This window comes from Mirounga leonina, unplaced genomic scaffold (genome assembly GCF_011800145.1).
Source record: "Mirounga leonina isolate KUSES-001 unplaced genomic scaffold, KU_Mleo_1.0 Mir_165, whole genome shotgun sequence".
NCBI classification, from domain to species: domain Eukaryota; kingdom Metazoa; phylum Chordata; class Mammalia; order Carnivora; family Phocidae; genus Mirounga; species Mirounga leonina.
This window is the reverse complement of record NW_023270415.1, coordinates 66,351,830-66,379,768: the sequence shown is the minus strand read 5'-3', so window position 1 is coordinate 66,379,768 and position 27,939 is coordinate 66,351,830. Positions and strand designations below refer to the sequence as shown.

Sequence of the window (27,939 nt, the reverse complement as noted above, 5' to 3'; positions counted from 1 at the left end):
TTGATGTGACTATATTTGGAGACAGGGTCTTTAGGGAGCTAATTAAGGTTAAATGAGGTCATAAGGGTGGGGCCCTAATCCAAAAGGACTGGTGGCCTTATAAGAAGAGGAAGAGACACCAGGTCTCCTTCTCCCTGGCTCTCTCTCTTTCTCACTCTCCTGCTTGAACTCTCATTATGTGTATGTGTGTGAGCGTGCACGTGCTTACATGCTTACAGAGGAAAGGCCATGTGAGGACACAGTAAGAAGGCAGCCACTGACAAGCCATGAAGAGAGGCCTTCCCAGAAACCAACTCTGCTGGCAACTTGATCATGGACTTCCAGCCTCCAGAATGGTGAGAAATAAATGTCTGTCATTTACCTCACCACCGTCTGTGGTACTGGGTTATGGCAGCCTGAGCAGATTAAGACGATCCCTCAGAGTAAACAAGAACGGCTTACCGCAATAACATACACCCTGATCAGGACTTTGACAGGGTGGTTGGGTGGAATGCCTTGCTGGATTCTCAGCTGCCCACTGTCCTCGATGCTGGAATCCTTGGGGCTCTTGTAAATGCAGAAGGAGCCCTGGAACAGTAAAGCATGACCCAGTGAAACGAGATGGTCATATGTCCCACCAAAGCCCTAGAGGGCATAGTGCTGGGAAAATGAGTGGAGTCTGGGACCCAGCAGGACCTGGGCTGGCGTTACCCTTGTGTCTGGGGGTCCTCAGGCAGTCCACGTAAACTGCTTGTGTCTGAGGTGCTTCTCGGTATGTCAGTGAATCGGTGTTGGTACAATAACAGCCTCCTCATAGGGCTGTTCGGTGAGGAATGTGGATAGGAGCATCAGATGGGATACTGAGGACCGTTAACACACAGGGAGCTGAGCTGGTGCTTTCCCCCACTAGGTCCTTCGAGCCTTACTGCAGTATTCCTATTTTCCGATGCTGCCAATGAGTCCCATGGAGGTCAAGTCCAAGATCACGAAGCGAGTTAGTACTACAATATCAGAGAGGGGCCAACTGCAGTCTCTGTGCTATTTCCAGCACACGGCCCTGCACCAAATGGCCCAGCGCACAGCAGGTCATAGTAAATGCCAACCACTTCTTTGTGATGCTGACACCGAGAGTCTGCCAGGATGAACAGTTAGTGTTTGATTAATCATCCAATTAGTACATCTGCATAGATCATCTATTTGGTAGGTCAGGGGTGGGAGAAGCAAAATAAAATTCAGTGATCCTTTTAGGTAACAACTCTGTCTCCTTATATCCCATCAGACTGAGTTCCGACTCACTTCACTGACCACAAGCCAAATATTTCAAAAGACCAGGGCTAGAGCTTGTGGGGTTCTAGAGAAGCTCTTGCATAAAGACTAGGGAATTTTCTTACACACATCCCGCACCACAATCTCATTAACAGAATTGAGTCACATCAGTCATTTACAGACAGGAGAGCCAAATAAAAGGGTTAACTTTGGAACTTGCCTTAAACTTCCCTATGACTCGGTCCCCATCCAGGCCATGGTCATCCTCCGTAGACTTGCCTCTGAAGAGCTCAAAGGTTTTCACCCAGTCTTCAAAATGGTTGAATTCACTCTCGAGATCACCCTCATATATCTTTAGGGAGAAGGGAGAAGAGAGTGCTCAGAGGAAGGAAGGCCCAGGATTGATTTAATGAGAAATGTCAAGATTCTCCAAAACTAGCCTTGATATATGCCCATTCGAAAAATCTAAGAGGCCACAGTTCATTTATTTTTAGCAAAAAAAGGAATATGATTGACTGAGCATTCCTAGAACTAGCTACCACTCTGAAACTTATAAAATCTTTTGGCTAAACTTTGAAGTTCCAAGAAGTATAGCTAAACCAAAATTTTTAAAAAATATATATTATGATAAATATGATAAAGCTTTTTATAGCAAATTGATATCATCTGGTTATTGTATCTAGACTATAATATTTTGAGGACATTCAAATCAATAAATGTCCATTAAGCATCTAATTCTTAACACATATGAAATAATGGAATATTTTTTATCATCATGCATATAGACATGAATTTTCTAAGTGTGAAGTTACATATATATATGTACTTTAGAAATGCAAAATTGAATTGAGTTTTAGGTTTGGTAATATAATTAAATCACTTATGCAAATTTCCTATCAAAATTACTTATCTAAATTTCTTACATGTAATTTTCATACTCCTAATTTTCATATCCATAAATATGCCTCTAGCTAATAGCCTCTGACTAATGTTAAGATTGGTCTGATGGAGCTGACTTTAGTGAGAGTTAAAACTCCTGCTGTTTGGGGGCATCGGGATGGCTAAGTTAGTTAAGCAACCAACTCTTGATTTTGGTTCAGGTCATGATCTCAGGGTCCTGGGATGGAGCCCTGCTTTGGGCTTCATGCTCAGTGGGGAGTTTGCCTGAGGATTCTCTTTCCCTCTGCCCCTCCCCCCAACTCATGCTCTCTCTCTCTCTCTCAAATTAATTAATTAATTAATTAATTAATCTTTAAAAAAAAACTCCTGCTATTTTGATCATATTTTGAGCATGATGATGTCAAGCTCTGAGAGGTGAGCCAAGGGGAACTCATCCACTGCAAGTTACCTTGCTGGATCCAGGCTAACCAATGTAAGTTATGCCCCTTCTCAATATGAGGACACAGAAAATAGAAAATTAGCAAGCTCCATTGTCTTGCTTGCATGCTTGTTAAGGTTCATTTCTCTGCATCAGTGATTATAATGAAGACAAAGTAAGTTAGTTCAGACAAAGGCATTACTAGGGTTGACTGAAACACTAACAGAACTCCCATCTGGAGCTTCCCACCCCTGGTGAAGATGGCCGTGTCCACACACCTGCAAGACAGCCAGGTTGGGGATTTCGTCTTCTTTGGGTTTCTTCTTGAGCATCTTGTCCTTCTTCTTCTTTGGCCCATTTTCTATATTTACCACCACCTCGTCTGGTTTTGCCTCTGTGGATATTTAGTGGAAATTGTTAGACTTCTCAGTGCTAATGAGATGAGAAGAAACAGAGTCAAGCTCCCTCTTTCCCTTTGTTCCTGCAGGTGTCAGGACTTTTGTTTTCAAAAAGAAATAGTAACATGTCACTGCAGAGTTGCTACATACGGCCTAAAGTCTGTGTGTTGCAGGATGGAAGGTGACACCACTCACGGAGCAATGCAGTGACAACAGATCCCCAGGGCCAGGCAATGTTCTGGCCTGTCCTGGTGTAGGTAAGAATTCATTAAATTAGGCCCAGAGATGGAAGGAAGGAAGGAAGGAAGGATGTTGCCCAGTCATCCAACTGGCTAAGAAGTTGGTAACTTTTTATCATCATGCATATAGACATGAATTTTCTAAGTGTGAAGTTACATATACTTAGAAAATTGACTTTTCTAAGTGTGAAGTTACATATACTTAGAAAATATACATGTAACTAAATGTACATTTAGTTACATTTCCTCTCAGATCTGCTTAGGGACTTGAGATTCATCTAGTTCAGCAACCTGAGGCTCAGCTATGTTAAGGGTCTTGCACCAAGTCACAAATGTCATTAGAGAGATTACTCAGGAATTTTCCAGGAGCAGTCTCTAGGAAAACACCATCTGGAACAGACCTCTGGCTCTGCTCTTTTCCAGCGTATAAATTTGAGCTAGCTACTCAATCTCTTTGTACCTCTGTTTTACCATCTGCAAAGTGAAGATGCTGTGGCTAATGTCATGAGGCTGGTCTTGGAATTAAATCTGCCAATTAGGAGTGGTTGAGGAACTGAGTGAGCCTGGTTCTGGTTCTCCTACTTCTTTCAGTGTCACCTGAAAAAGCACCACCACTTGCTATCACTGTTAATTTTAGGTCAAGACCTACCGATGGCCTGAATCGAGTTTGTGGTCATTTCAAATCCCTGCCCTCTTTCATTTGAAATTCTGCCAAACCAGATCTATCGGATCCTTAACTGAATTGGGAACCTAAAACCCGGGTCACCTCTATTAAAGTTCACCACGCTGAATCTGGCCCATCATGCCAGCTTCCTCCTGCTTTTGCTTTGCTGTTTCTACACCAAGACAGGAGCCAGCACTGAACTGGGTTCAGGAGACCTGAGATCTGGTCCCAGTCCAGCTCAAATCAGCTACATTTTTAGAGTGTTGTCATGTTCGTGAGCTTGTTCCTCACGTGGGAAATGAGGGAGTGGAGCACGAGCATGCCTCCCACTGCTTCCTTTTAGTATTATCTAACCCCAATGGCCAGATTCCATGCTCAAATAACTTACCTGCATTGCCTCTTTTCTCCTTGGGATTGCTCTCCTTTTCCTTTGAGAAAAGAGGGAGATTAGATTATTGACCCTACCATGACTCATTTATGAGTCCTGATGGCCAACAGTTCCAATTCCATCATCTCAGCCTTCTGCATTCTTGGAGACGCCATTTTAAAAGACTATGCAAACTGTGTCCAAGAAGCCCCCAAGCGAAGCTTCGCTGATAGACCAGGACCCTCCCGCAGCAAGATACCTGTCCCTACAGAAGAGGCGCCCATGTGTCCGAAAAAAGCACCAGCAAGCAGCAGACTTCCCTGCCCTGTGTGCATAGCCCCCTCTCGGCTACTACCTCTCCCCCCTCTTTTCCCACCTCCCTGGAGCATCACCCAGTTGGCACCATGAGTTCCATCTGCTGGCACGCCAGGCTGTTGGGTCTTTGGGTTTGTCCCAGGGGTTGGGGAGGTTAGCAGGGTAAGGAAAAAGGGCTGAGCCCCCCCTGGGATTGGTAGTGTCCACTGCAACAACAGGAGGGAGTTTGGAGGCAGGGGCCACCGTTTGGCTTGTTTATTTAACTATATATCAATACTCATGGGTAGCCCTAGATGAAGAAGCTATGGTCTTAACAAACGAAAGAATCAGAAGAGTTTCTATGCAACTGAATGTGATAACATAGGACTAATTTTCCTTTCCTTGTTTACTTAAGGATGAGACGTTTTACCAAATTCAGCCCCTGAGATTTTGCCTGAATCTCTTGACCCACTTTCCAGTGGTTCTCCAGTTTTGTAACTTAATATCTTTCTTGTTCCATATACACAAAGCTCTGCTCTGGCAACCTGTTCATTATTTGCATTTGCTAAGGCTAACTCCTCTGCCTTTACATTGGTAGCTTCCCATACGAACTTAGAATCCTGCTGGAGACCTGGGGCCCTTTGATCTGGCTATCTCCAGGTGCACCTGAAGCCCCTATTGCTATACCCATGTATCCAGAGACCCCCTTTCTCATGGCTGGACCTTTCAGAGTCTGACAGGGGCTAGATCTCTAGATGCTATGCCGGACTGAACATCCTTCCAGCATTTACAACAGAGCCTGTGTCCTAGGGTCAGCTCCAGCCAGAGGGTGAGGATTTTACAATTCTGGATGCTTCCAGGCTTTGACCCTTTCTGTAGTTAAAAGAACTGCACCTGAGTGGGGCCTAACCTATAGTAGAATCTAGAAGGGGATAATATGGGTTTGCAGGGGTGTGGGAGGGTGTTGTGGAGGGCACTGTGTTTTCTTATCCAATCCCTTGACTGTCACAGCCAGGAGACACTCTACCTTCTGTGCTTTCTTCAGGGAGGCATAATATTTGGACCACCAGTCAATGACGTTTTCAGCAGATTCATCCGCTATGGTCCTCTTTCTCCTCTTGGTCGACCTTCGAGAAAGTTTCCTGGCATCCTGGCAAGGGATGAGGGATGGATTATTAGGGAGGCCTCATGGATCTACCTGCTGGTGGCTGGCTGGTTTCCTGAGGAAGGGAACACACAGGTCCCCTTGGAAGCAGATGAGGGTGTGAGCAGCTTTTGAGGCTGTAGCTCTCTGTAACATTTCCATAAATGATACTTTAACCATCCACCCATGCATTCACTCATTTATTCGGCGAACATTTACTATTACTTAAACACACAGATGTGAGATATGGTGCCTGACACTGGGGATGAAAGGGGAATGAGAAACAATCCCCGCATCAGGGAAGCTTCATTCAGTAGAGGAGACAGGCAGGTGGCATGATACAGTGCGCTATGGCAGAAAGGCATTAGTTGGGGTGCCTGGGTGGCTCAGTCATTAAGTGTCTGCCTTCGGCTCAGGTCCTGATCCCAGGGTCCTGGGATCGAGCCCCGCATCGGGCTCGTGCTCTGCAGGAAGGCTGCTTCTCCTTCCCCCACTCCCCTGCTTGTGTTCCCTCTCTCCCTGTCTCTCTCTCTGTCAAATAAATAAATAAAATCTTAAAAAAAAAAAAAAAAAGAAAGGCATTAGTTGACAAGCAATCAATATAAGTTTTGTGATTCTCAGTTTCCTCTGTTGAGGACAATCATACCTGCCTACTTCACTGTTGGGAAGATTAAGCGATGTAATGTAGACAATTTCCTGTTAGTGTCATTTCTGATGTGAATGGGTCCAAATCAATGACACCAGCAACCATATGCAGGAGGAGACGGAGGGACAGGAGAGGCGGTGATGCATGAATAGGAGAGAGGAGGCATTTTGGGAGAGGACAGTGGTCCCATGACAGACTCATCATGTACTCATCATCTCTCTGCTCTCAGACATCTCTGGAGTAGCTGTGATGTGCCAGGTACTCTATCAAGAGCAGGGGATACTGATATCTTTAAGAAAATCATCTGTGACCTGGCGGGGCCCACAATTTTATGGTGGCAATGCACACTTAAGCCAGAATTCTAACAGGAAGTGGCGGGTGCACTGCTGGTAGGATGCAGAGAAGCCCTTGGGGGCCAAGGAGGGTCATACCGAGCATTGATACAATAGGAACAGCCTGAGCAAATATCCATTAATCTGTCCTACTCTGCTTTTTATTTCAGCCTTTACCATGAGCTGGGCAGGCAATCCCTCTGGACTTTTTAAAAACTGGCTGCTGCTTCATCAGTTGACATACCAGCATTGTGCACGCAAATTTATGACTTAGAAAGATTCATCACATTCATGTTTTATGGTTCTTTGTGTACTTATCCCTCTTGCCTTCCAGAATCTCAGCTAAGCATTTTGCTTTAGACTCCAGAGAATATGTCTTTTTTTTTTTTTCTTACTTGTCCTTGTACGAAGTAGGTTCTAAATATTTGTGGAATGGGTCTAGATACAGAAACTATTGTTTTTCCAAGCTAATTAATTTAGAAGAGTTTCTGTTCAATTAAATATGACTGTCACAGCTGGCTAGCACTTGAATTTCATATACATTGGCTTATCTGTGAAGTGGATATCAGTATGTTCATTCTACAAATGAGGAAACTGATGCTCAGAAACGTGAAGTGGCTTGCTCACAGTCACAGAGCTAATAGGTGGGAGGATTAGTATCTAGAGCCTCCAAAGCAAAGCTTTGTAAATATGAAAAGGGGTTACATTCTGACCTTAGCTTTACCATCTTTGGGTGGCTCCTGGGCTGCCGATTTGGGTTCAGGCTCAAGCATAGGAGATGAGTCAGGGATATCAACCACGCTGCTTGGTTGAATCTGGGCAGAGTCGGGTACCACTGTGGGAGGCGGCTCAATATCCACATAGATGTGATCTGTTGGAAGCTCCTGTGAGAAGCCAAGGGATCCAGAGGGCTCAGTGGCTATTGACAAATCTGAAAGAGCTAAAATTGGAAGTATATCAGGTCAACCGGGTTGCAAAGCAGGGTGGTCATTTCAGAGATCCAGTACTGAGAGTCAGACAGATCTGGATTCAAATATGGCAAGTTCTTATATCTCTGACCCTCATTTTCCTTATTTACAAAATGATGGTGAAAAAACCCATTTCACTGGGGGATAATCAGGATTCAATAAATGCTTGTACTTATTATTGATCCTGCAGAGCTATTTTAAATAACTGTGGTCATAAGGAAAGTGCATATCAAGGTTTAGGGCACAGGTCCTCTGTGTGGGTTTTCTTTTCCCAGTCCCAGTTAACTCAGGGAAACTTTGGAGGTTCCAGAGGTCTGTGAGCTCCCAACTGCAGGCTAGACTCTGGACATGTGATTACATGTGCTCATCAGGGAGCAGGGGTAGGTTCCTGGACTTTGTGAGATTTTTAACTGGATTGTTGATCCAGTGAAAAGATCATAACACTGTCCTTTCTTGCCAAGGGTCCTCTTCTCTCCATTTTGTGCTGTAGAATCCAGTACTCAGAAACATTTCCCAGTTGGGAGCCTCCGGAGTTTCTGTTCCCCAGCTGCTGATTTTTCAACAGAAAATTCAACTCCATAAACACTTGATAGGCATCTACTCTGTGCTGGGCACAGAGATGGAGAGATCAGTGGGTCAGAATAGAAAGCTCAGAAATAGACTAGGGATATATGGCTACTTGATTTATGAAAAAGCTGACAGCACAAAACAATGGGGCAAGTAGACTCTTTTGGGGGAAAATGATGTACTCTATGGAGAAAAATGTAGCAAGCTCCCTATCTTAAACCATATACAAACACAGAACTGCAGATCTAAATGTGAAACTTAAAAACATAACACTAATAGAAGAAAATATAAAACATTTTTGTCACCAACAATTGAGAAAGCGTTTTCAAACAAAATTCTGAAAGAACAAGCCATAAAGTTTAAAATTCAGATGGATATGATTACATTAAAATTAAGAATTTCTCTTCAAAGATGGGGATCACAGGCAGGTTAGCTTAGCAGTTATCAGAGTAGGAGAAGATATGATCTACAGGATATAAACATCTAGAATATACCAAAAAGAAAATTAAAAAAAACACATAAAACTTGGGCAAGGGATGTGAGCAAATCACAGGAGGGAAATCAAGGTGGCGCAAGCATGTAAAGAGATGTGTAAATTCAGGAGTAATCAGAGACAACCAAGCTGAAATAAAAATGAGATACCACTTTATACACAGCAGAATGACAAAAACCAAACCAAACCAAAACAAACGCTCAGAAAGGTGGATAATAGCAGGTGGTATTGAGAAAGAAGCAAATGGTACTCCAGACGCAGTAATGGTAGGAACGTAAACTGGTGTAGACTGGTGTAAACCAGCACAGCTCTCTAGAGTGCCCTCTGGTAGTAGTACTCAGTGGAATTACATGTGCACATTCTCTGGGAACCAGTAATCTCACTCCTGGGTGTATATTGCAAAGAAAATCCCACACAGGATCCTCCCTTGGGCAGCGCTCACAAGGATATTCATAACAGCATCATTTGTGGAAGTGGAGAGTTGGAGGCAGCCTAGGGGTCCAATATGAGGGGAAAGGAAAAGCAAAGTGGGGTGGATCAGCAGGTAGTGGTAACAAACTAATGTACACACAGCAATATGGATAGATCTTAAAGCATTGCTTTGAGCACAAGAGTAGGAAACCAAATGAAGATTACAGCATCGTGTTATATATGTCATTTAAATTGACTGAAATTTTACAAAGAGGGGCAGTGTGGGGCCTGCAGTGGGAGGGGGCGGGAGTGGGGATGGGGCATAAGGTCCAGGAGGGCAGTGGGTATGAGACAGAAGCCTTGACCAGACCAGTGATGACTACACAGCACGAGCAGAGAAGTGCAGTTAACTCCACTCTGCACCTGAGATCCAAAAGGGAACAAATCAAAGTAACATCAAGCAAAGAAAAATGTCAGGGAGTGGAGGCGGAAGGGAGCTGGACTCATATTCGTGGAAGCCTTCTTAGAGGAGCTGACCCTGATGTCAGTCTTAGAGTCAGAACCTGGCAGCTAAAGGAGCTGAGGGGACTGCAGGAGCAAATTCTTCAGAAAGCTCGACTTGATGGTGGGGCTCCCACTTCCTGTGGTGTCCCCTAGCAGGCCTCTGCAGGCACGACGGCTTTGTAGTCTGAAGCTCCAGAATCTAGAAGGTGCTTCCTACCTTGCTCAGCTTGGGTTCCGTCCACCTGGGAGGTGAGGGCCGGGGACTCCTTGGATTTACACAAAAACTGTTTCAAGCAGTTGATGGTGTAGGTGCCCACCAGGGTGCTCCTCCCAAAAGCTCGCCAGTCCACCACGCAGATGCTCAGGGGCGGGTGCAGAAGCTCATTCTCAGGCAGCTCCTGGGAAGAGAGGCCAGGGTGAAGTGGGGAGCACTGCCTGGGCTGAGCCCAGCTGCTGGTGCCCTGCTGACCTCTTTAGGGGCAGGATCAAAGCAAGCCAGGCACCCATCCTCCCTCTGTCCCTGCCTTTTTGTTCTGCCCTCCGGGTCACCCCTGCAGCTGACCAGAAGTCTGGAGCATTGCCTTCCAAGCCAGGGAACAATTATCCATAATCTGAGGGATGGCACTGACAAGTCATCCCAGGTGTAAAATGCAAAAATCACAGACTGCCAATTCAACTGAACGCTGAGCCAGACCCAAGATAGAAAACAGATGAAAGTGGACACATTAAAAATGGAACTGAGGGTAAGGGGCCAGTGCCCTCCCTCTCCTGTCTCCCGGTGGCCCCAGAGGCTCAACAACGCCCAGTGTGACAGGTTTGCAAACACTGTGCACATTCTCTAATTCCACTCTCTGCTGATTTAGAAATGGGTCCACTGGAGCTGTGTCACACAAAGCAAACGTTCTTCACAGTTAGTTCCAGATCAGAACACAAATACGTGTGTTGAAATATTGAAATAGAAGCTCAGGTGTCAAAAAACATCACTGTAGAAACGTAAGTTCACATGCAAGCCACTGACATGGTACATACAAATAATTTTTTAAAAATCTAACCACTAAAATAAGTTTCGTTAAGGAACCTTCTAGGCCAGTGGTCTGCAAACTTTAGCATGCATCAGAATCACTGGAGAGTTTGTTAAGCCAGAGGCTTCTGGGCCCCAACCCCCAGCAGTTTCTGATTCAGCAGAACTGGGGCAGGGCCTGAGAATCTGCATTTCTAACAAGTTCCCAGGGGATGCTGATGCTGATGAATTGGGGGCCACACTTTGGGAACCACTGTCCACCTGCTTGGATTTGCTGAACCTTTAAAAACAAGACAAATGCAACAGCAATAACAAAAGTCCATTTTATCCCGGTCTGAGATTCTTGCTCTTTACTCAGACTGTTCTTCCTTGTAGGTAGTGGACACCCAAAACTCTGAAGCATCTCCCCAAGCCAAGTGAATGAAGGAGGGGGTCCCATCTGTGGAAATGAAGGGAGTGAGCGGGCAGGAGAAGGAGAGGCTGTACCACTTCGAAAACGTCTGCCTGGACGCTGAAGTTCGGGTTGTTCTTGTAGCTCTGGATCACACAGGACTTGACTCCTCGTCCCCCACACTCGATGAGGACCTGAGGGCGATCCACGGAGAGCAGCTGCACCTTCTTCATTTCTCGGACTCCCCAGAAGAGGACCTGACGAGAGGCCCAGCAGAGCTGTCACTCAGAGACCCCGGGAGGAGCCGGCATGCAGGTGTGGGTGTGGGAAGTCAGGTGTGCAGCCCGGGAACTAAAGTATGTTCTTCTGGGACAGGACCGAGCAGCTCCCTGAGAGCCCCGTTCTGGCAGCTATGGCTCGTTTCCACCCCGCAATCCCCTCAGACAACACAGGCAGGTATGACAATGCACCACTGCCCGTAGCCCCAAAGAACAAGTCAGTCCTCCCCTGCACCATACCTCCACTCGGTATTTACTCAGCACTGGCCGAATGTTGGCGGGAACTGGGTAGATCTGGGCAACATCCGGTGAGTCAATGGGAGGGAGCCCCTGTAGCCCGGATGAAGGGACCTACCACACAGAACAAGCGCTGGTTGGAAGGTGGGGGAGAGATGAGGAAGACCAGCACTGCCAAGCAACCACCTCATCCATATGACACTCACTTAACAAAACAAATGTTTCCAGCTTAAAGTGTAGCCAAGACAGTGCATTTTACCACACTTAATGATTTATTCATTGACAAATATTTATTCATTGACACCTTCACGAGGGTGACCAACATTTAGTGAGCACTTAGAATGTGCCACAAAGTTAATAGGTTAATAAGCTTTTGGTAAGCTCACAATACAGAGGGGAGAAGAAAAGACAAGTGGGTCCTCACAAGCTGATGAGATCACATTGGAACGACAGCAGAGGTGTGGAGAAGGGCTCTAGTCCGGTTCTGAGCTCTGAGACTTAGCTACGCCCTCATTACATACCAGTACAAAAGAGCTTCATATTTATTTATTTTTGTAAAGATTTTATTTATTTATTTGAGATAGAAAAAGCTCGAGTGGGGTGGGGGGCAGGACTGAGGGAGAGGGACAAGCAGACTCCATGCTGAGCACAGAGCCCAATGCAGGGCTCTACCCCAGGACCCTGAGATCATGACCTGAGCTGAAGGCAGACGCTTAACTGACCGAGCCACCCAGGAGCCCCAAGAGATTTGTGTTTAGTCAAATAGAGACTACATCTTCATCAGTGAAACAGAAATGAAGCTTTCTGAAGACAGACCTCCAGAATGAAAAGGTTATCATTTCCTGTGCATTTGAAGATACAGAAACTGCAGGAGGATAATCCCCGTGCTTCACTGAAATCTCACACAAAGAGTTTGGCAAGTCTACAAAGGCCACCCCACACTGCAAGGCTTGGCTCAATGGGTACTTCTTCCAAAAAGCCGTCACTGATTTGACCCCAGTCACTGTGGTGGTTCTCCTACCCTTCGGTCCTTGGAATGCAGTGTGTTCTCTATGGAAGCTTAGTGCAGAAATTAGTGGCCTGAGCCCAGAAACCAGGCCCCACTGTGTGACCCTGTATGAGTCCCTTCCCCTCTCTGGGGCCCCAGATAGTGGGCCCGATGACCCTTCAAACCCTTTGAGAGCCAGATGCACTGGGTATGTTTTTCTGACTTGACCAAGAGGAAGCCTCTATTTACTTCATTTCATTCTCTAAGCCCCTTAAGCAGTGCTCCACACCCAGTGGACTCTTGATAAATGTTTATTGGTTGACTGACACATCAGCTCCATATGCTCAAAAAAGCTTAATTGCTCCTCAAAACAGGCAAAGCACAAACATATCACCATTTCTTCTTCACAGACATATTCTAGCTGGCAACGACAGATGCGCTTAAGCTAATTACAAGAAAGCTCAGACAAAGAAGACAGCAGACACCGTGGACGCCAAAGAGGCTGGAGGCAGTGAAGCCGCAGAACCAGACGAGATAAAGGCGCTGGAAGCTGTGAGGACGCATGCCCAGTACCGCCCGGCCTGAGCGACTGAGCCTGCAAGACCTCGCCTCCCTGAGAAAGCTGACTGCTTCTCTAGCTCTGGAGGGAAAGCCACAGAACAGCTGTGGTGGTGGCATAGTCTGGTGCCCCTGGCTGGGCTTTGATAAAAGTCCCACATGTTTCCTCATTCCGGGGCCGCCAGGAAATGTTCTGAAGAAGCTTTGTCCCACAGTGCCTGACAGATGCCCTTGAACTCAACACCAACTCTGAAGGGCTCTGCATCATGGTGTAGGCTGTGTGGCTGCTCCCAGCCATGGGTAGACATTTTCACAGGGAAATGGGTTGGCTACTGGCTTACGAATCTGCGTGGTGTGTAGTTACTCAGCACATGGGGCCAGAGGAAGATAAAGAACGGTTATAAATGCAAGAGGGTAACCATCAGAGGTGGGTTGAATAGGTTGGTCCAAAAGCCAATTGCTCTAATAGCCCAGTGGAGACAATATATCGGGACCTCAAAGGAGATCCAGATGCAGGGCCAGGACAAGGACCTAGGGTGCAAAATTTAGACAGGTGCCACTCTCGGGGTCATGCATGACCTTAATCCCAGTCCTGCTCATCTGAAAACCGCTGCTGCTCAGAAGCCCTTCTGCGTCCTCTGTGTCCCTCAGCCCATCATTTACATTTGCGATACCCCTCTTCTTTGGTGCCATGGGTAGCACAGCCCAGGGCTCCAGCGCTTGCTAGCTGTGCAAACTTGGAAAAGTTGCTCAGTGTTTCTGAGTCTCGGTTCTGTCATTTGCAAAGTGAAGATAATGATATCTAATTCATGGGTTGCTGTGAAGAATGGCTGACACGGCATGCAAGGTGCCTGGCACATTTTCTGGCACATGTAAATTCCCTAGGAGTAAGGGTCTACTGGAGACAGCAAAGGTGGAAGCTTGACTTCATGCCATCTTGGACTCAGGTGAGCTAGGATTGCTAGTGCCCCAAACTACCTCAGAAGCAAATTTAAATCCTCTCGCAAGGAAAACATTATCACCCTACGCTCAGATTTTGTCTACGTATTTTTGTGAATGAGTGAGACATGTTTGAAGATATTGTATTGAGAGTCTACTATGTGTGTCTATTATTGTTGGCTTCCATGTGTGACGTGGAGATGAATCTCACACCCTGCTTCTAACCCATCAGCTAATCCCGTGGACTCTACCAGAATCCTTTTTCATGGCTACACTCTTTTTTTTTTTTTTAAAGATTTTATTTGTTTGCGAGAGAGAGAATGAGAGACAGAGAGCATGAGAGGGAGGAGGGTCAGAGGGAGAAGCAGACTCCCTGCCGAGCAGGAAGCCCGATGCGGGACTCGATCCTGGGACTCCAGGATCATGACCTGAGCCAAAGGCAGTCGCTTAACCAACTGAGCCACCCAGGCGCCCTCATGGCTACACTCTTGATCCAAGTCTCCAGTTCTCCAATCTGGATTACCTGAAGAGCCTCCCAGTTGGCCTCCTTGCTTCCCCCTGGGCCCCTTCAGCATATACCCAATCTAGCATCCATAGTTTTCAACATAAACCAGACAAATTTAACAAAATTCAACAAAATCCTCTCTTGGCTTCTCATCTTTTATAGAATAAAAGCCAAACTCCTCACAGTGCTCCACATGATCTTTTCCCTCTGACTTGATCTACACCCTGCTCCAGAAGCACTGGTGTCCTTGCTTGTCCTTGAACATGCCAGGCACACTTAGGCTTCACAGTCTGGCATTTGCTGCTCCTGCTGCATCGAATGCTCTTTGCCCAGATACCAGCATGGCCGACTCACTTCTCCCCTTCAGGTCTTGACTTACATACCGCTTTCTCAGTGAGGCCTCCCTGGATGCCAAAATGTCGAACTGCCCCCTCCCCCACACACCCATGTCCACTCCACATCTCCCGGTGCATTACCTTTTCTTCTTAGCATGTGTCACACTGCTGTTACATTATAATTTACATAGTATCCTCTATTATCTTCCCTTCACTAGAATATAAGTCTCAGGAGGGCAGGGAGTTTTGCCTGTTTTATTCACTGATGAATTCTTTTTCTTTTTCTTTTTTTATGATTTTATTTATTTATTTGAGAGAGAGAAAGGGCACGAGTGGGTGGGAGGGGTCAAGGGAGAGGGAGAAGCAGGCTCCCCACTAAGTAGGGAGCCCAACTTGGGACTCGATCCCAGGACCCCGGGATCATGACTGAGCTGGAGGCAGATGTTTAACTGACTGAGCCACCCAGGCACCCCTCACTGATGAATTCTTAAGAACATGCCTGACACACAGTGGACGCTCAATAATATTTGTTTGACTGCATGAATGAGTGAAATAGTCCTGCCTTCAAAAAACTTACAAATTAATGGACACAAGCCTGTAAACAATTTACCTTACTGTAGCCAGAGTTAAAAAGAAAAAGAGGCAATGTGCTATAGGATGGAAGAAGAGAAAACATTTAATTTGACCAAGGTGAGGGTGGGGAGAGCTTCCTGGAGGAGGCATCTCTTGTTTTGAACTTTGATGACCATTATCATAAACAGGTGGTTTAGGTTAATGTTGGGGTGGGTGGAGTGGGGAAGACATTTCAGATGGGCTAACAGCATGACTAAAAGCAGAGGAGCGCATCTGTGTGGTGAGGTCAGGGAACCTGGAGTAGCCTGACATAAAGAGGCCAGAGTGTGTATAAAGTAATATGAGGAAATATGAGGCTGAAGAAGAAGTTTGAAGATAAGTTTTAGGAGAGCTTGAGTGCTAAGCTGTGGAAATCTGACATTCTCTATGGGCCAGGCTTTCTTTTCATGAGATATGAAAATCACGCCAAAAAAAAAAAAAATGTCACAGTCACAACATTTGGGAAATTTTGGATCCCCTCAGAGTGTTGACCATGGTAATGGGCATTCCAAATCCCCAGAAGGGATATAATTTGAAACATTTCCCAAAATTTCTCTTCAGTGTAACTAGAGGGACTGTATTTGGTGTTCCACAAAATAGACTTTGAGAAATGTTTCTGGAGGTAAGAAGTGGGGAGCCATTGATGATTTCTGAAGAAGAGAGTGGAATGAACCAACTTGTCTTCTGGAAGGAATGTGGAGGATGACATAAACAAGAAGAGTAAGAAGCTAGAAGACCAGGAAACAGGCCAATGCAAGGATCCTGAAGAGATATATGGCAGCAGGAAAATGGAAACCATTCGAAGACAGGCTTGGCCTGGCTAAGGGTGCAGACACAGAGAGAAGAATTAAATCTGAGTCTGAGTTTTCAAGGCAGAGAACAGTGGAGAACAGTGGGGCCATGTGCCAGGACTGGGCGGTCAGGGGGTCGGGGAGGGAAGTGGAGACAATGCATTCAGTCTGGACACGGAAGAGCCGAGTTACCAAATCCTTCTTCTGAGACACGGAAGCATTTCAGTAATGGAGGTGGAGAGGCTGAAGCAAACCACCCACAGATGAAAACTGAGAGCGAGCAGCTGGTGACAAATGAAGGCATTTTCCAGCTCTTGTCTTCTCAGCACGTACAAGATCCACATACTAAGTCTGTCATGCTGATGATCAAATTACTTTTTGAACAAGCAATCAAATGAGAAGTCCTAATGAAATCCTAATGAATTATATCTCCTAGGCTGCTCACCTCTGACAATTAACGCAGCTGGGGGGAAGCAGCAGGATCTCTGGGTACCCTCAGCAGTAGAGGGAGGAAAAGGGGGGAGGGGGCCTCTCAGTGTGGAGGGACAGGGGAGGGGGTGCCTTCAGCAGTGGAGGGAGGGCATGAGTGGGGACCCTCAGTGTGGAGGGAGAGAGGGAGGGAGAGGAGAGGGGGGCCCTCGGCATTAAGGGAGGTGGAGAGGGGTACTCTCAGCTTGAAGGGATGGAGGGGGGACCCTTAGCTTGAAGGGAGGTGGTTGGGGTCCCTCAGCATGGAGGGAGAGAGAGAGGGAGGGAGGGAGTGCCCTCAGCATGAAGAGAGGTGGGAGGAGGTACCCTCAGCAGTGGAGGGGGTGCTGAGGGGGGACCCTTAGTGTGGAGGAAAGAGGGAGGGAGAGGGGAGCAGAGCCCCTCAGCATGAAGGGAGGTGGGCAGGGGTATTCTCGGCTTGAAGGGAGGGAGAACCCTTCATACTGAGGGTACCTGAGGGAAGGGATGGGGGAGGGGGACCCTCAGAGTGGAGGGAGAGAGGGAGGGAGAGGGAGGGGGACCCTCCACATAGAGGGGGAAGGGGGTGCCCTCAGCTGTGGAGGGAGGGGGTGAGGGGAGACCCTCAGTGTGGAGGAAGAGAGGAAGGGATGGGGAGGGGGGACCCTCAGCATGGAGGGAGGGAAGACAAGGAACCCTGAGAGCCATCCCTTGGTAAGCCTGTAGGGACCAGTCACCCAGCCCCTCACTGAGGGACTAGGGGACTCAGGCTCAGAGCAGGGCAGGCAGCTTCCTGTGGTTAAAGAACAGCTGACTGAATCCCTGTCAGTTAACCCTGAGCCTCAGCTTCCTGACATGTGAAACGGGAGCCTTGCACTAGATCTGGTTTTCCAGCCGTTCCTCTACCACATATATCGCCCTGTACTATTATCCAGTGAACATTTTCATTAGGTAATGCTTTGTTTTTAAAAAGGGAACTTTATGCTGTTAAGCAAAAAAGTAACACTTGCATAAAGGAAAAGCGACTTTAAAAAGAAAACCAATGAAAACAAAACAGGTTATGGGAATATGGAATGTGAAGCATTTCTTAAACTTTCTTTTCACTATCTTTGAACTGATGTTCCAAGAAGCACACTTTGGGAAGTGTTCCTACTGGCAACATTGATCTTTTTTAAAGGCGCTCTCAGCTGTTCCCTGCCCCATTACACTTTCCAGGCTCTCAGCCATCAGGGGAATCGATCAGTATAGTTGGATTCTAGGCCCTGACCTGCCATGTTAAGCAAGTCATTACCTCTCTATTACCCAGTCAATTTCTTCACCTGAAATAAATAGGCGGGACTAGACATTTTGCTTCAATATTCTGTGACATACTACCACTACTAATAAAATAGGTGGTATTTGTTGAGTGTTATTCCATGCCAGGCACTTTCAGTAGACTGATCATCATCCCCATTTTGCAGGTGAAACAGAAATTAAGTAGCTTACCCAAGGTCACATACTACTAAGTGGTGGAAATGAGATCCATACCCTTGGGATCCAACTTTGTCACCTTCCCTCTCCCTTGTCTCTATGTTTTAGGAGTGCTTGCCTTTTAGTTTCTCTATTAAGTGAATTTTTTAAAAATAGGATTTCTGAAAAACAGGGTTACCTAGGGTGTGACCCAAAGGTAAAGTGCCGCCTGCCTCAGTGAATGCAGTGGTCTCTTCTGCTCACTTCTTTTCCAGGTCTTTTCCATGTCCCATTTGGTTTTCCACTGACCAGTCAGACCTGAGAGTCTCAGCTTCCCTCCCCAGTATCCTGCCTCTGCTTCCTGGAAAAGTCTTCTGAGACACACGTTCAGAAATTCCCCTATTTTTTTTTAAAGATTTTATTTACTTATTTAACAGAGAGAGACACAGCGAGAGAGGGAACACAAGCAGGGGGAGTGGGAGAGGGAGAAGCAGGCTTCCCGCCGAGCGGGGAGCCCGATGCAGGGCTCGATCCCAGGACCCTGGGATCATGACCTGAGCTGAAGGCAGACGCTTAACGACTAAACCACCCAGGTGCCCCTGAAATTCCCCTATGTTTTAATAGGACTGATTAAGATGGGGCAACTGTCTTCGGGGCAACTATGTGATGCAGTGTAAGAAGCAAAAGGCTTTAAAGGTCTCAGTTCAGCTCTTAGCTGCATGATGAGGTAGGTCAGTCAATTGCACCAAGCCTCAGTTTATGATCTGGAAAATGGGAATCATAATACCTCAACAGGGTTGAGGGAGGTCTACGTGATGAAAGTTATGTGAGGCAGCAAACATCACGTGTGGTCAGTGCCCACCAGTTTGTTCCCTTCTTCCCCCGTATCCTCTCATGGTCCACGTGAGCTCCAGGACGTGCACACAGGGCTACGCAAGCCTTGCTGGCCAAACCCATGAGGCTTTCACCCTGCGACTCTGACCTCCAGCACAGGGGCTCTGGAAATAGCCTATGTTACCTGAACTGTTAAGTGGCGGTTCCCAGATCCCAAGAAGGAGACACCTCCAGACCCAGGGCAGCAGGGAGCGACCAAGGACAGCTTTATGGAGTGTACTTCCAGCGAGGGCCCGTCTCTGGCCAGGAAGATGAGGTGGATTCGAGTGCAGATGACACTTCCAGCTCGCTTACCTGCAGCAGTTCAAATACAGCGAGGAGGTCCCCTCCAGAGAGGCTCCCACAAAAGATGGGGTGATAGCACAGCCCGGGCGGCTCATAGTCCTGGTCAGCTAGCTTCACAACAGGAGCAGCCACGGTGGCACCCAAATATTCTGGCTTCCCCTAAGGCAGAAAAGAAAGGCATTTGTCCCCCGTCAATACCAACCTGGATCTGACCTGCGTCGGTGCACCTTTAAAACTGTCAGCCTCAGTGTGTCCCTCTTGCTACTAACTCATTCTCTTCTTCTGCCAAGCGTCTTTCATCCCTGACCAAGGCTGGGGGCAGTGGGGAGCGTGCAGGGGAATCCGTTTGGGGTCCCAGGGAAAACTTCTGGGCCCAAGGCTCTTTTTTTTTTTTTTTTTTAAAGATTTTATTTATTTATTTGAGAGAGAGAATGAGAGACAGAGAGCAGGGAAGAGGGTCAGAGGGAGCAGCAGACTCCCTGCCGAGCAGGGAGCCCGATGCGGGACTCGATCCCGGGACTCCAGGATCATGACCTGAGCCGAAGGCAGTCGCTTAACCAACTGAGCCACCCAGGCGCCCCTGGGCCCAAGGCTCTTAGGGGTTATCTCTTCTCGACGTGTAGAGCTCAGTGGAATTAAGTTAAAATAATCACCTAGGGTAGGCTTCGAAGGGGAAAAGAAGAAATAACATGGCACCAAACCTTCCAAAATCTCTGCAGGACAGGACACCACTGTGGTCATGGAATGCAAAAGCTTTGGAGTTCAGGTAAACCAGTGTCCCTGCTCCCAAATCTACTACATTCTAGCTCTATGGCCTTGGCCCATTTACTCAACTTTTTTGAGCCTCATGTCTTAAAAGGGATTAAAAATAATACCTGTTGGGGTGGGAGGATGTGTTAGCCTGGTGATGAGTATTAACGAGGGCACGTCTTGAATGGAGCACTGGGTGTTATATGCAAACAATGAATCATGGAACACTGCATCAAAAACTAATGATGAAATGTACGGTGACTAACACAACATAATAAAAAAAAAGAAAAAAGAATACCTGTTAATGGGGCCATGGGGAATGACTTAGTGATGTATGTGCTTTGCACAGTGACTGGTATACAATGAGCGCTCAATACATGGTAATATGATGATATGATGATGATGATGATGATCAGTATATTCAAGGGATAGAGCAGTTCTGCCCCAATTTTCTTGGTAATAAAAGAGGCCATTAGGGGCGCCTGGGTGGCTCAGTCGTTAAGCGTCTGCCTTCGGCTCAGGTCATGATCCCAGGATCCTGGGATCGAGCCCCGCATCGGCTCCCTGCTCTGCAGGAAGCCTGCTTCTCCCTCTCCCACTCCCTCTGCTTGTGTTCCCTCTCTCGCTGTGTCTCTCTCTGTCAAATAAATAAATAAAATCTTAAAAAAATAAAAAAGAGGCCATTAAAATATTTTTGTATGTATGTTTGCCTATGGACCTCAAATTTCCTTAAGAACTATGAGATCGCGCCATCTCCTGCTTCTCACCACACCTGCTCCCCGGAGTGTGGGTCTGCCTTCCCCCAGGAGCAGGGTGGGGCTGGAGCATGGGGCTGCCTCGCTCTTTATCTCAGGAATGGCTGCACTGCCTGCTTTACTCACTGCTGTGTCCCCCAGCCCAGGGCAGGCACTCATTACATTTTATTGAGTGAAAGCTGTTGGATTAATGACTTCCAAGGTACAAGGACGGCGCTGGCAGTCAGTGCCCGGCTTCTGCCAGGTTTTCGCAGCCCCTCTGCTTCATTGCCTTGGGACTCAAACCAGCACTCGTGCTCCTGGCTGTAGAAAGAACCTTGGTTGAGGTGGAAATGGGGTTTCGTTTCAATGAATGATTATTTGATGATTTTATAATTATTTTAGATGATTAGTTTGACTTTAAAACAAACAAAGCTGGTGGGGTCAGAACTGTCCTTTGCGGGATGGATGTGACGCTGGACATGACGCAAGTGGTCTGCTGTCTATGTCGTCCATGATCCAAGCTGGGAATAATTAAGTAAAATTGCCCTGGGCACAAAAGAGTATAAACTTAAACCTGAGCTAATTTGCCAAATATAAACTCATTGCTTAGAGAGGCAGCAGGCCCTAATGCGGGTACAAGCCACTGGGTAATGAGAGAAAGTCCTAGACTGGAGCCACATTCTGGCAGAATCAGAATGTAATCATCCGATCACCAGCCTGGGGCGGCGGGCCCGACATAGCTGCAGCCTCCCGAATATAAACAGAACCTTCTGCATGTCTACATGTATCTCTCCAGGAAGAAAATACAAAGTTTTCATATATTTTTTTCTCTCCTACGTTTCCCTTTGATTGTTTTTCTGTGAAGGATCTGGCTTGGGTGGGGCCCAGGAGGGCAGTCGTCGAACGGGGATCTGGGAGGGGTCTGAAAGCAAAGGGAAATCCACAAAGGGCAGCAGGTTGGTTTAGGAGTTCGCAAAGATGCTTGATCATTGTTACTGGTTTTCAAATACAAAAATACTTAGGATGGGAATCATGTTGTAAGCAACACAATTTAAAAGGCATTTATTGGGCATCTGGGTGGTTCAGCTGGTTGGGCGACTGCCTTTGGCTCAGGTCATGATCCTGGAGTCCCGGGATCGAGTCCCACATCGGATTCCCTGCTCAGTGGGGAGTCTGCTTCTCCCTCTCCCCCCTCTTGTACTCTCTCTCTCTCTCTCACTCTCTCTCTCAAATAAATAGATGGAATCTTAAAAAAAAAAAAGGCATCTATTTTGTGGCTGTCTCTACAGAAAATCTATACAATATGCACAATGGTAGAACTCATATACAATTTACAGAACTCCGATTTACAGCTGGGGCAACAGGGTGCAGAGAGAGAGACCTGGAGAAGCAGAATGTGTGTGCGTAAAGGGATATGGCCACACCAGCTACTCCCACATGTGCAAGAAAGGATGGACACAGGACGCTAGGTTCAAGTTCCGGCTCTGCTTCCAGCTACCTGTGACCTTGAACAAGGCATTTGACTTTCCAGGGTCTCTGGTTCCTTCTCCAGGAAGCCAGAGGGCATGCTCTCCAAGGTCCCTGCTCATCGGTAATTCTCCCATCCTAATTTCCTTCTGACCTTGCATCCAGGTCAGAGCTGCCAGCATGCTTGAGGAGGTGGGGAGGCTGTAGGGAGGCTTCTTGGAACAACTATTGTACTTAATATATTTGTGCTTCTTCAACTTCCCAAGGGGGCAGACATCAAAGAAAATAAATCGGCCTTTGACTTTTATCTTAGACTTATTTCATTTAAAAAAGGAGAAGAAAAATAAAATTAAAAAGAAGGTTTGTCTTAGTAATCAAAAAAAATCCTCCAGTAAGCTTTTGAATCTACTTAATATGGAACACAGACATCTTTGGAGAGGAAAAGTTTTGGTTAACATCAGCAGAAATGGGATGGAGATGAATGTGTTGTTGCAGGGCTTGGGAACAAAACCAAGAGAAAACAAGACCCAGCTATGAGGGCTGAATTGCTGATGGTACCCACCCCGTTCCCTCCAGGCAAGTGAGGTCAGTAAACACCTCCAGTTTTCAAGAGGCCTGGACATTTTAAAAAAGATTTTATTTATTTATTTGAGAGAGAGAGCGGAAATGCATGAGTGGAGGGAGGGCAGACTGAGAAGCAGACTCCCCACTGAGTGGGGAGCCCTGACCATGTAGGGCTGGATCCAAGGCTCAATCCAAGGACCCTGGGATCATGACCTGAGCCAAAGGCAGACGCTCAACCTACAGAGCCACCCAGGTTCCTGAGGCCTGGACATTTTTACTGAGCAGCAATAGGACGTAGCAGAAGGCTGGGTGCAACAGCAGGTGACTTCATACAAGGATCCTGTTCCTGAAGAAGCATGTGCAGACCGAAGTTTTGTGACCCGGATCCTATTCTAATTGCAATCTCGTGGGAAATCTAAGTGAAAAGCCCCTTAGTAAAGCAAATGACCATTACCCATTTTCCCATTTCAAATCATTGTTTTCCCAGGTCAGAATGGCTCTGGGCACCTGTCGGGGCCTGAGCAGTCACAGGCTGGTTAGACCAAGTACGTCAGTGGACTTCGGCCCAGTGGGCACCTCCTGGGACACTCACCACGGCGTCGCTGTCATATAGTTCCACCACCACCGAAGGTGGGGACTCCATCAGCTCTTTCTGGTCTCCGTGCAGCACCAGGTCATTGAATAACAGCATCTGGTTCCAGGTGGGGGAGAGGGTCTGGGAAATGACCTGGAAGGTGGGGCCAAAAGAAAAGCAAAAGATCATTTAGTAGGGCTGGAGGGGGAGGGATGCATTCATTCCACAGTTCGTGGTGGAGGGCAGAGAGAACCATCCTCTTCATTCTCGGTCAGTCACTTAACATCCAAGCCACAACATAGACCGATGTACTCTGCCACTAGATGCAAGCGGATGCAGATCCCTGGTCCCAGAGAGCTTACAGAAGTTCATGAGTAGGGCCCCTGCAATGATGAACACCGTGTTGGCACCCATAATTTCAACTCAAGCCTCCCGGTCGTGCTGTGCTGGTAACACGAGCTACCCTCGGTTGAGCATTATGTGCCAGTTGTTACATTTCAGATGCGCAGTCTCATTCAAACTTGACAACCACCCTGAGAGGTGGATGGTTATCTGCTCACATTTTGCAGATCAGGAAACCAGGGCTCACTTTGTCTGGAGCCGGCAAGTGGCAGAACTGGGATTCACTCCTCTGGCGCCAAAGCCCAGCCTGCTAACCTCATCCACCCTCACCACGTCGATGCTAACCTTATCTCCATTTTATGGAAGGGTACTTCGTGGATGAGGAAGATCTAGTGATGCTTCACTTGTGAGCAAATGAAATTTTGTCATTAAATACTCAAAAGTGGGGTTTAACTCTAATATTCCTTTTTTGGAATTCCACTGTTCTGTGGATATTTATTTGACTTGTGTTGAACTAACCAAAGTCTTCAAAATAACCTTCACCGTTTTGCATGGCATCTTTTTTCTGAGATAGCAAAATGTGACATAGGTCATTGGCTGTGTCCATCCTACAGATGGAGAGACCAAAGAACAGAGGACAACAGTCTGCATTACTGCTTTAGAACCATGAGTGTCTCACCTGAAATTGGCTCACAGACCCCCTGCCAGGCCATTCACCTGCTACCCTCAGAAGCCGGTGTGTCATTGGTCTTTGCCTCTCCTACTCTAGTTTAATTGGATGTTTGGACACCTGCCAGTTTCACCGAGCTGAAGACTGGGGTTGTCTGCAGGACAGGTGGACTCTGTTCCTGGGCAGAAACTGTTCTGTTAATGTGCGAGGCTGGTCCTGGAAAGAGGCCACGGTGTCACATCTCCCTCTCTCCCAGGCTGATGGGTGATGTCACAGGTGGACACAGAACCAAGGCTGCTGGGTCCTGGGGAATTTCCACACCCTCTCTGAACTATACCTTTACTTCTCACTATGCATGCCAGAGGGGTCCCAGGGGGATCCAGCCTGGATTAACTTCCCAGACTCCAAAGAACAAATCAAACTGGCATCTCAAGAGTTCTACATCAGGAGGCATCTCTAGTTAGGACACTAAACCATTGGCACTGTGGTCAGGAGAGAATTTTTTACTGTTCTTCTTTATGGGAGTCGCAAAAATACCATGCATTCCACCATTTCCTTCCCTTCTCACTTTTTGCTTTTAGAGTATTTTAAGCTTCAGACACAGTGATGTTTTTGACATAAATCTCAGAAAAAAATCTTAACTTTTTGGACAAGGGAAGAATGGCTTCAACCAATCCACGAACAGCAGTTACGTCGTTGCAATGAAAAGTTACCCCATGTGGGTGTATGACATCACAAAGAAACATGAGTGTTTGTGTTGCTTTTTTAAAAATAGAAATGTGAACTCTTTCGCAGTATGCACACAAAAATGTGATACCAAAGCTATTTATGATCCTCACAGCATCTTTCCTATAGAAATATTTTGTTGGCTTCCTTGGCCCTTGTGGTTACCACTTGATAAGATTTCAGAGGCCAGCATTTGTTCACTCAACATATATTTCTTAGCACATTCAATACCCAGTGTGCTAGGCTCAGTATTGGGCACCAACATGGCATCTTGCGTACAGCAGGTGCTCAATCGTAATCTGCACGAATAAATGAATGGATAGTGGCCTGTCCTCAGAGTTGTTCCCATGAGTATAAGGGCCATGTGGCCACCTTCAAGAGGTACTAAAAGGCTCACCCAAACAAAAATACATTCTCCCACTTCTCCGCCAAGGTGCCCGTGACTAGCTTCTCTCCTTCAGGGCTTCCTTAAGGAGTTATGCATTATGACTGTGTTTGATGCCATCTGGGAGATTTTGGTAGCACTTAGCTGACATTTTGAAGAAGGAGTGAGGTACTATGGATGGAGCATGGCTTTTGAGTCAGATATCCCTGGAATAGAACCCAGGTTCCATCGACTGCCTCAACTTGGGCAGGTGATTTAACCCCTGTGAACCATCATTCCCCTGATGTAATTGGGATTAGTGCTGACCTTGTAGAATTGTGATGGCCATTGTCTGAGATAAAGCGTGTTAAGTGCCTGGCACACAGTAGGTGCTCAGTAAGTGCTTGTTGCCCACCCAACTCCATCCTGCCAAGCTATTTATGAATGAGTAAGCAGTTACTGAACACCTACCACGTGCCAGTCTTGGTGGACTGGGCACTGGTGTCTAACAAGAGACCGTCTGAGTCCTCGGGACTCTGATTGCTTGAAATCTCAGGTTCCGCACTGCCCCCCTCTCCGCGATGTCCTCTCCTCTCCTCTAAAGCTCCTCTCCGCCACTTAGTCCCTCTCCCCTACTGTCTTCAAAGCCTTTCTCTTGGGGGTGCTGTCTCCCTTTCCCTTTATCCTTTGACCACTATAAGAATTCTAAGTCCCACATCATCAGTGACCTCTGGAATAACAGGGTTCCCCTTCTGATATCTTTCAGATCATGACATCACTTTAGAGAGGACTGGCTGCAGGACCAGCCCTGCTGAGACTGCTCTCGCTGAGCTCCATAGGGTCAGTTCAGGCATGTGCTACCAGGTGAATGGTGGAGCGTGGATAGGATTGCAGGGGCCCCAGGCTCAGCTTTCCCCATCAAGAAGCGTACAAGAGTGGGGCGTGACACTGAAACAGCAGAGGGAAACCAGAACCTTTGCTTACCAAAACAGAAACCAGAGTGGTTAAGCAAAGTGGGTTTGGAAATGGCCAATGTGGGTTTCCATTTTGGCTCTGCCACCTTCTACCTATATGGTCCCTAAGCCTTACCTTCTCATCTGCAGAACGGGGACACTAATAACATCCACCTTTAGGCTGTAGTGAGATGTAGTAAACAAAGCATATAAAATGCTTAGCATGATGCCTGGCAGATAAGGAGCTTTTAATAACTGGCAGCTATTATTACTAACAAAAACTAGGTACTTGGTTCAAAACTATGGAGGCAAAGTCCAGGGCTCAACAGGAGCTGTTTTCCCTTTCAAATGATTATTTGATAAATGCCATTTGTTCCTTTGAGATATGAGTCCAAATCAAATGAAGGTAGTAGATAGGGATGCAAAATAGGAAGATAATCACAGCCCAGTGGGCTCACTCAAACCTCTTCCCCATCCAGGGCCCTGAGATCACCAGGGCCTGGAATTTCATGGTTTTGTGGCAGGTGGAGGAAGGCCCCAGGGGTCCACCCTTTGAGAATCATCCTTACTTCTGGTGGGAAGCCTCAATGACAATAATAAGGAGTCACACAGAAACTGTTAGAAGCAAGGCACTGTCCTGGGTGGTTTACCTTCTGGGAAGTGTATACAGGGTCATCATCGTGAGGGCTTTGCTTCAAGAGCTTGGATCTGAACCCAAACAATGTGGCTCCAGCGTCTATACTCTGATTAATCACTGAGCTATGTACTACCTCTCAAAACACAGGGAAGAGAAAGTAGTCGGAAGTCTTCATGCATCATGGGTTTTCATGCTCCTTCACTAAGTGAGGATGCAGTCACCTTCCTTCCAAGGTCTTTCTCGCCTCCCCCCTCAGACAGAACTAACCTCTCTCCCCACAGCTCTTGGAAGACTTTGTCTAGCCCCGCACTATGGGGTTTTCCATGGTGCAGCCCCTGAGCCCAGCATGGGACCTGTCACGGAGCAAGCACTCGGCAGGTGCTGGAGAAATGGACAAGATGATGATTCACATTATGATCCAGGTCTGCGTTTCACAAATCAAACTCGATCTCCCTGGTCACAGGCCTCACTTTGGAGAGACATGTCAGCCCATGTACTACCAGCCAATGTAGTGGACACCATTCATCAATCACTTTATCCGCTTAACTCTGTGCTTCTTCATAGCAGCCCTATTTTTAGATGACAGATGGAGTTTTAGTGAGTAAACTCGGCCAGAAAGTAGATGAGCTACTCAGGTCTCGTTGGGTCCTCTGTGTTTGTCTTAACTCCCGGAGATGGGTGAATCCCTTGTGAACTCTCTCTCAGAACACTGAATCCTCAGAGAACAGAGTCAATCCTCGGATATTACGATCTAATGGGAAAAGTGTCCTATTGGATGCCCGCTGATTTGAGACCCTTCCTCTTTTCAGCACTCAGTGTCTAGGAAAGCAGGAGA

The 27,939-nt window shown here is 46.9% G+C and overlaps 1 protein-coding gene across 1 annotated transcript in view; it reads right to left on the bottom strand.

Annotated features, from left to right (window-relative positions):
- The window catches only part of FER1L6 (fer-1 like family member 6), a 112,646-nt gene that overhangs the window by 33,217 nt on the left and 51,490 nt on the right, over positions 1 to 27,939 (bottom strand). Inside the window, exons 20-30 of the mRNA XM_035011880.1 lie at positions 23,431 to 23,565; positions 19,330 to 19,479; positions 11,521 to 11,631; positions 11,098 to 11,259; positions 9,808 to 9,988; positions 7,361 to 7,587; positions 5,553 to 5,675; positions 4,253 to 4,292; positions 2,842 to 2,957; positions 1,466 to 1,597; positions 442 to 567 (exon numbers count right to left, since the gene is read on the bottom strand). Of these exons, the coding sequence (XP_034867771.1) occupies positions 442 to 567; positions 1,466 to 1,597; positions 2,842 to 2,957; positions 4,253 to 4,292; positions 5,553 to 5,675; positions 7,361 to 7,587; positions 9,808 to 9,988; positions 11,098 to 11,259; positions 11,521 to 11,631; positions 19,330 to 19,479; positions 23,431 to 23,565 (1,503 nt within the window). The remainder of the gene's footprint in view (positions 1 to 441; positions 568 to 1,465; positions 1,598 to 2,841; positions 2,958 to 4,252; positions 4,293 to 5,552; positions 5,676 to 7,360; positions 7,588 to 9,807; positions 9,989 to 11,097; positions 11,260 to 11,520; positions 11,632 to 19,329; positions 19,480 to 23,430; positions 23,566 to 27,939) is intronic.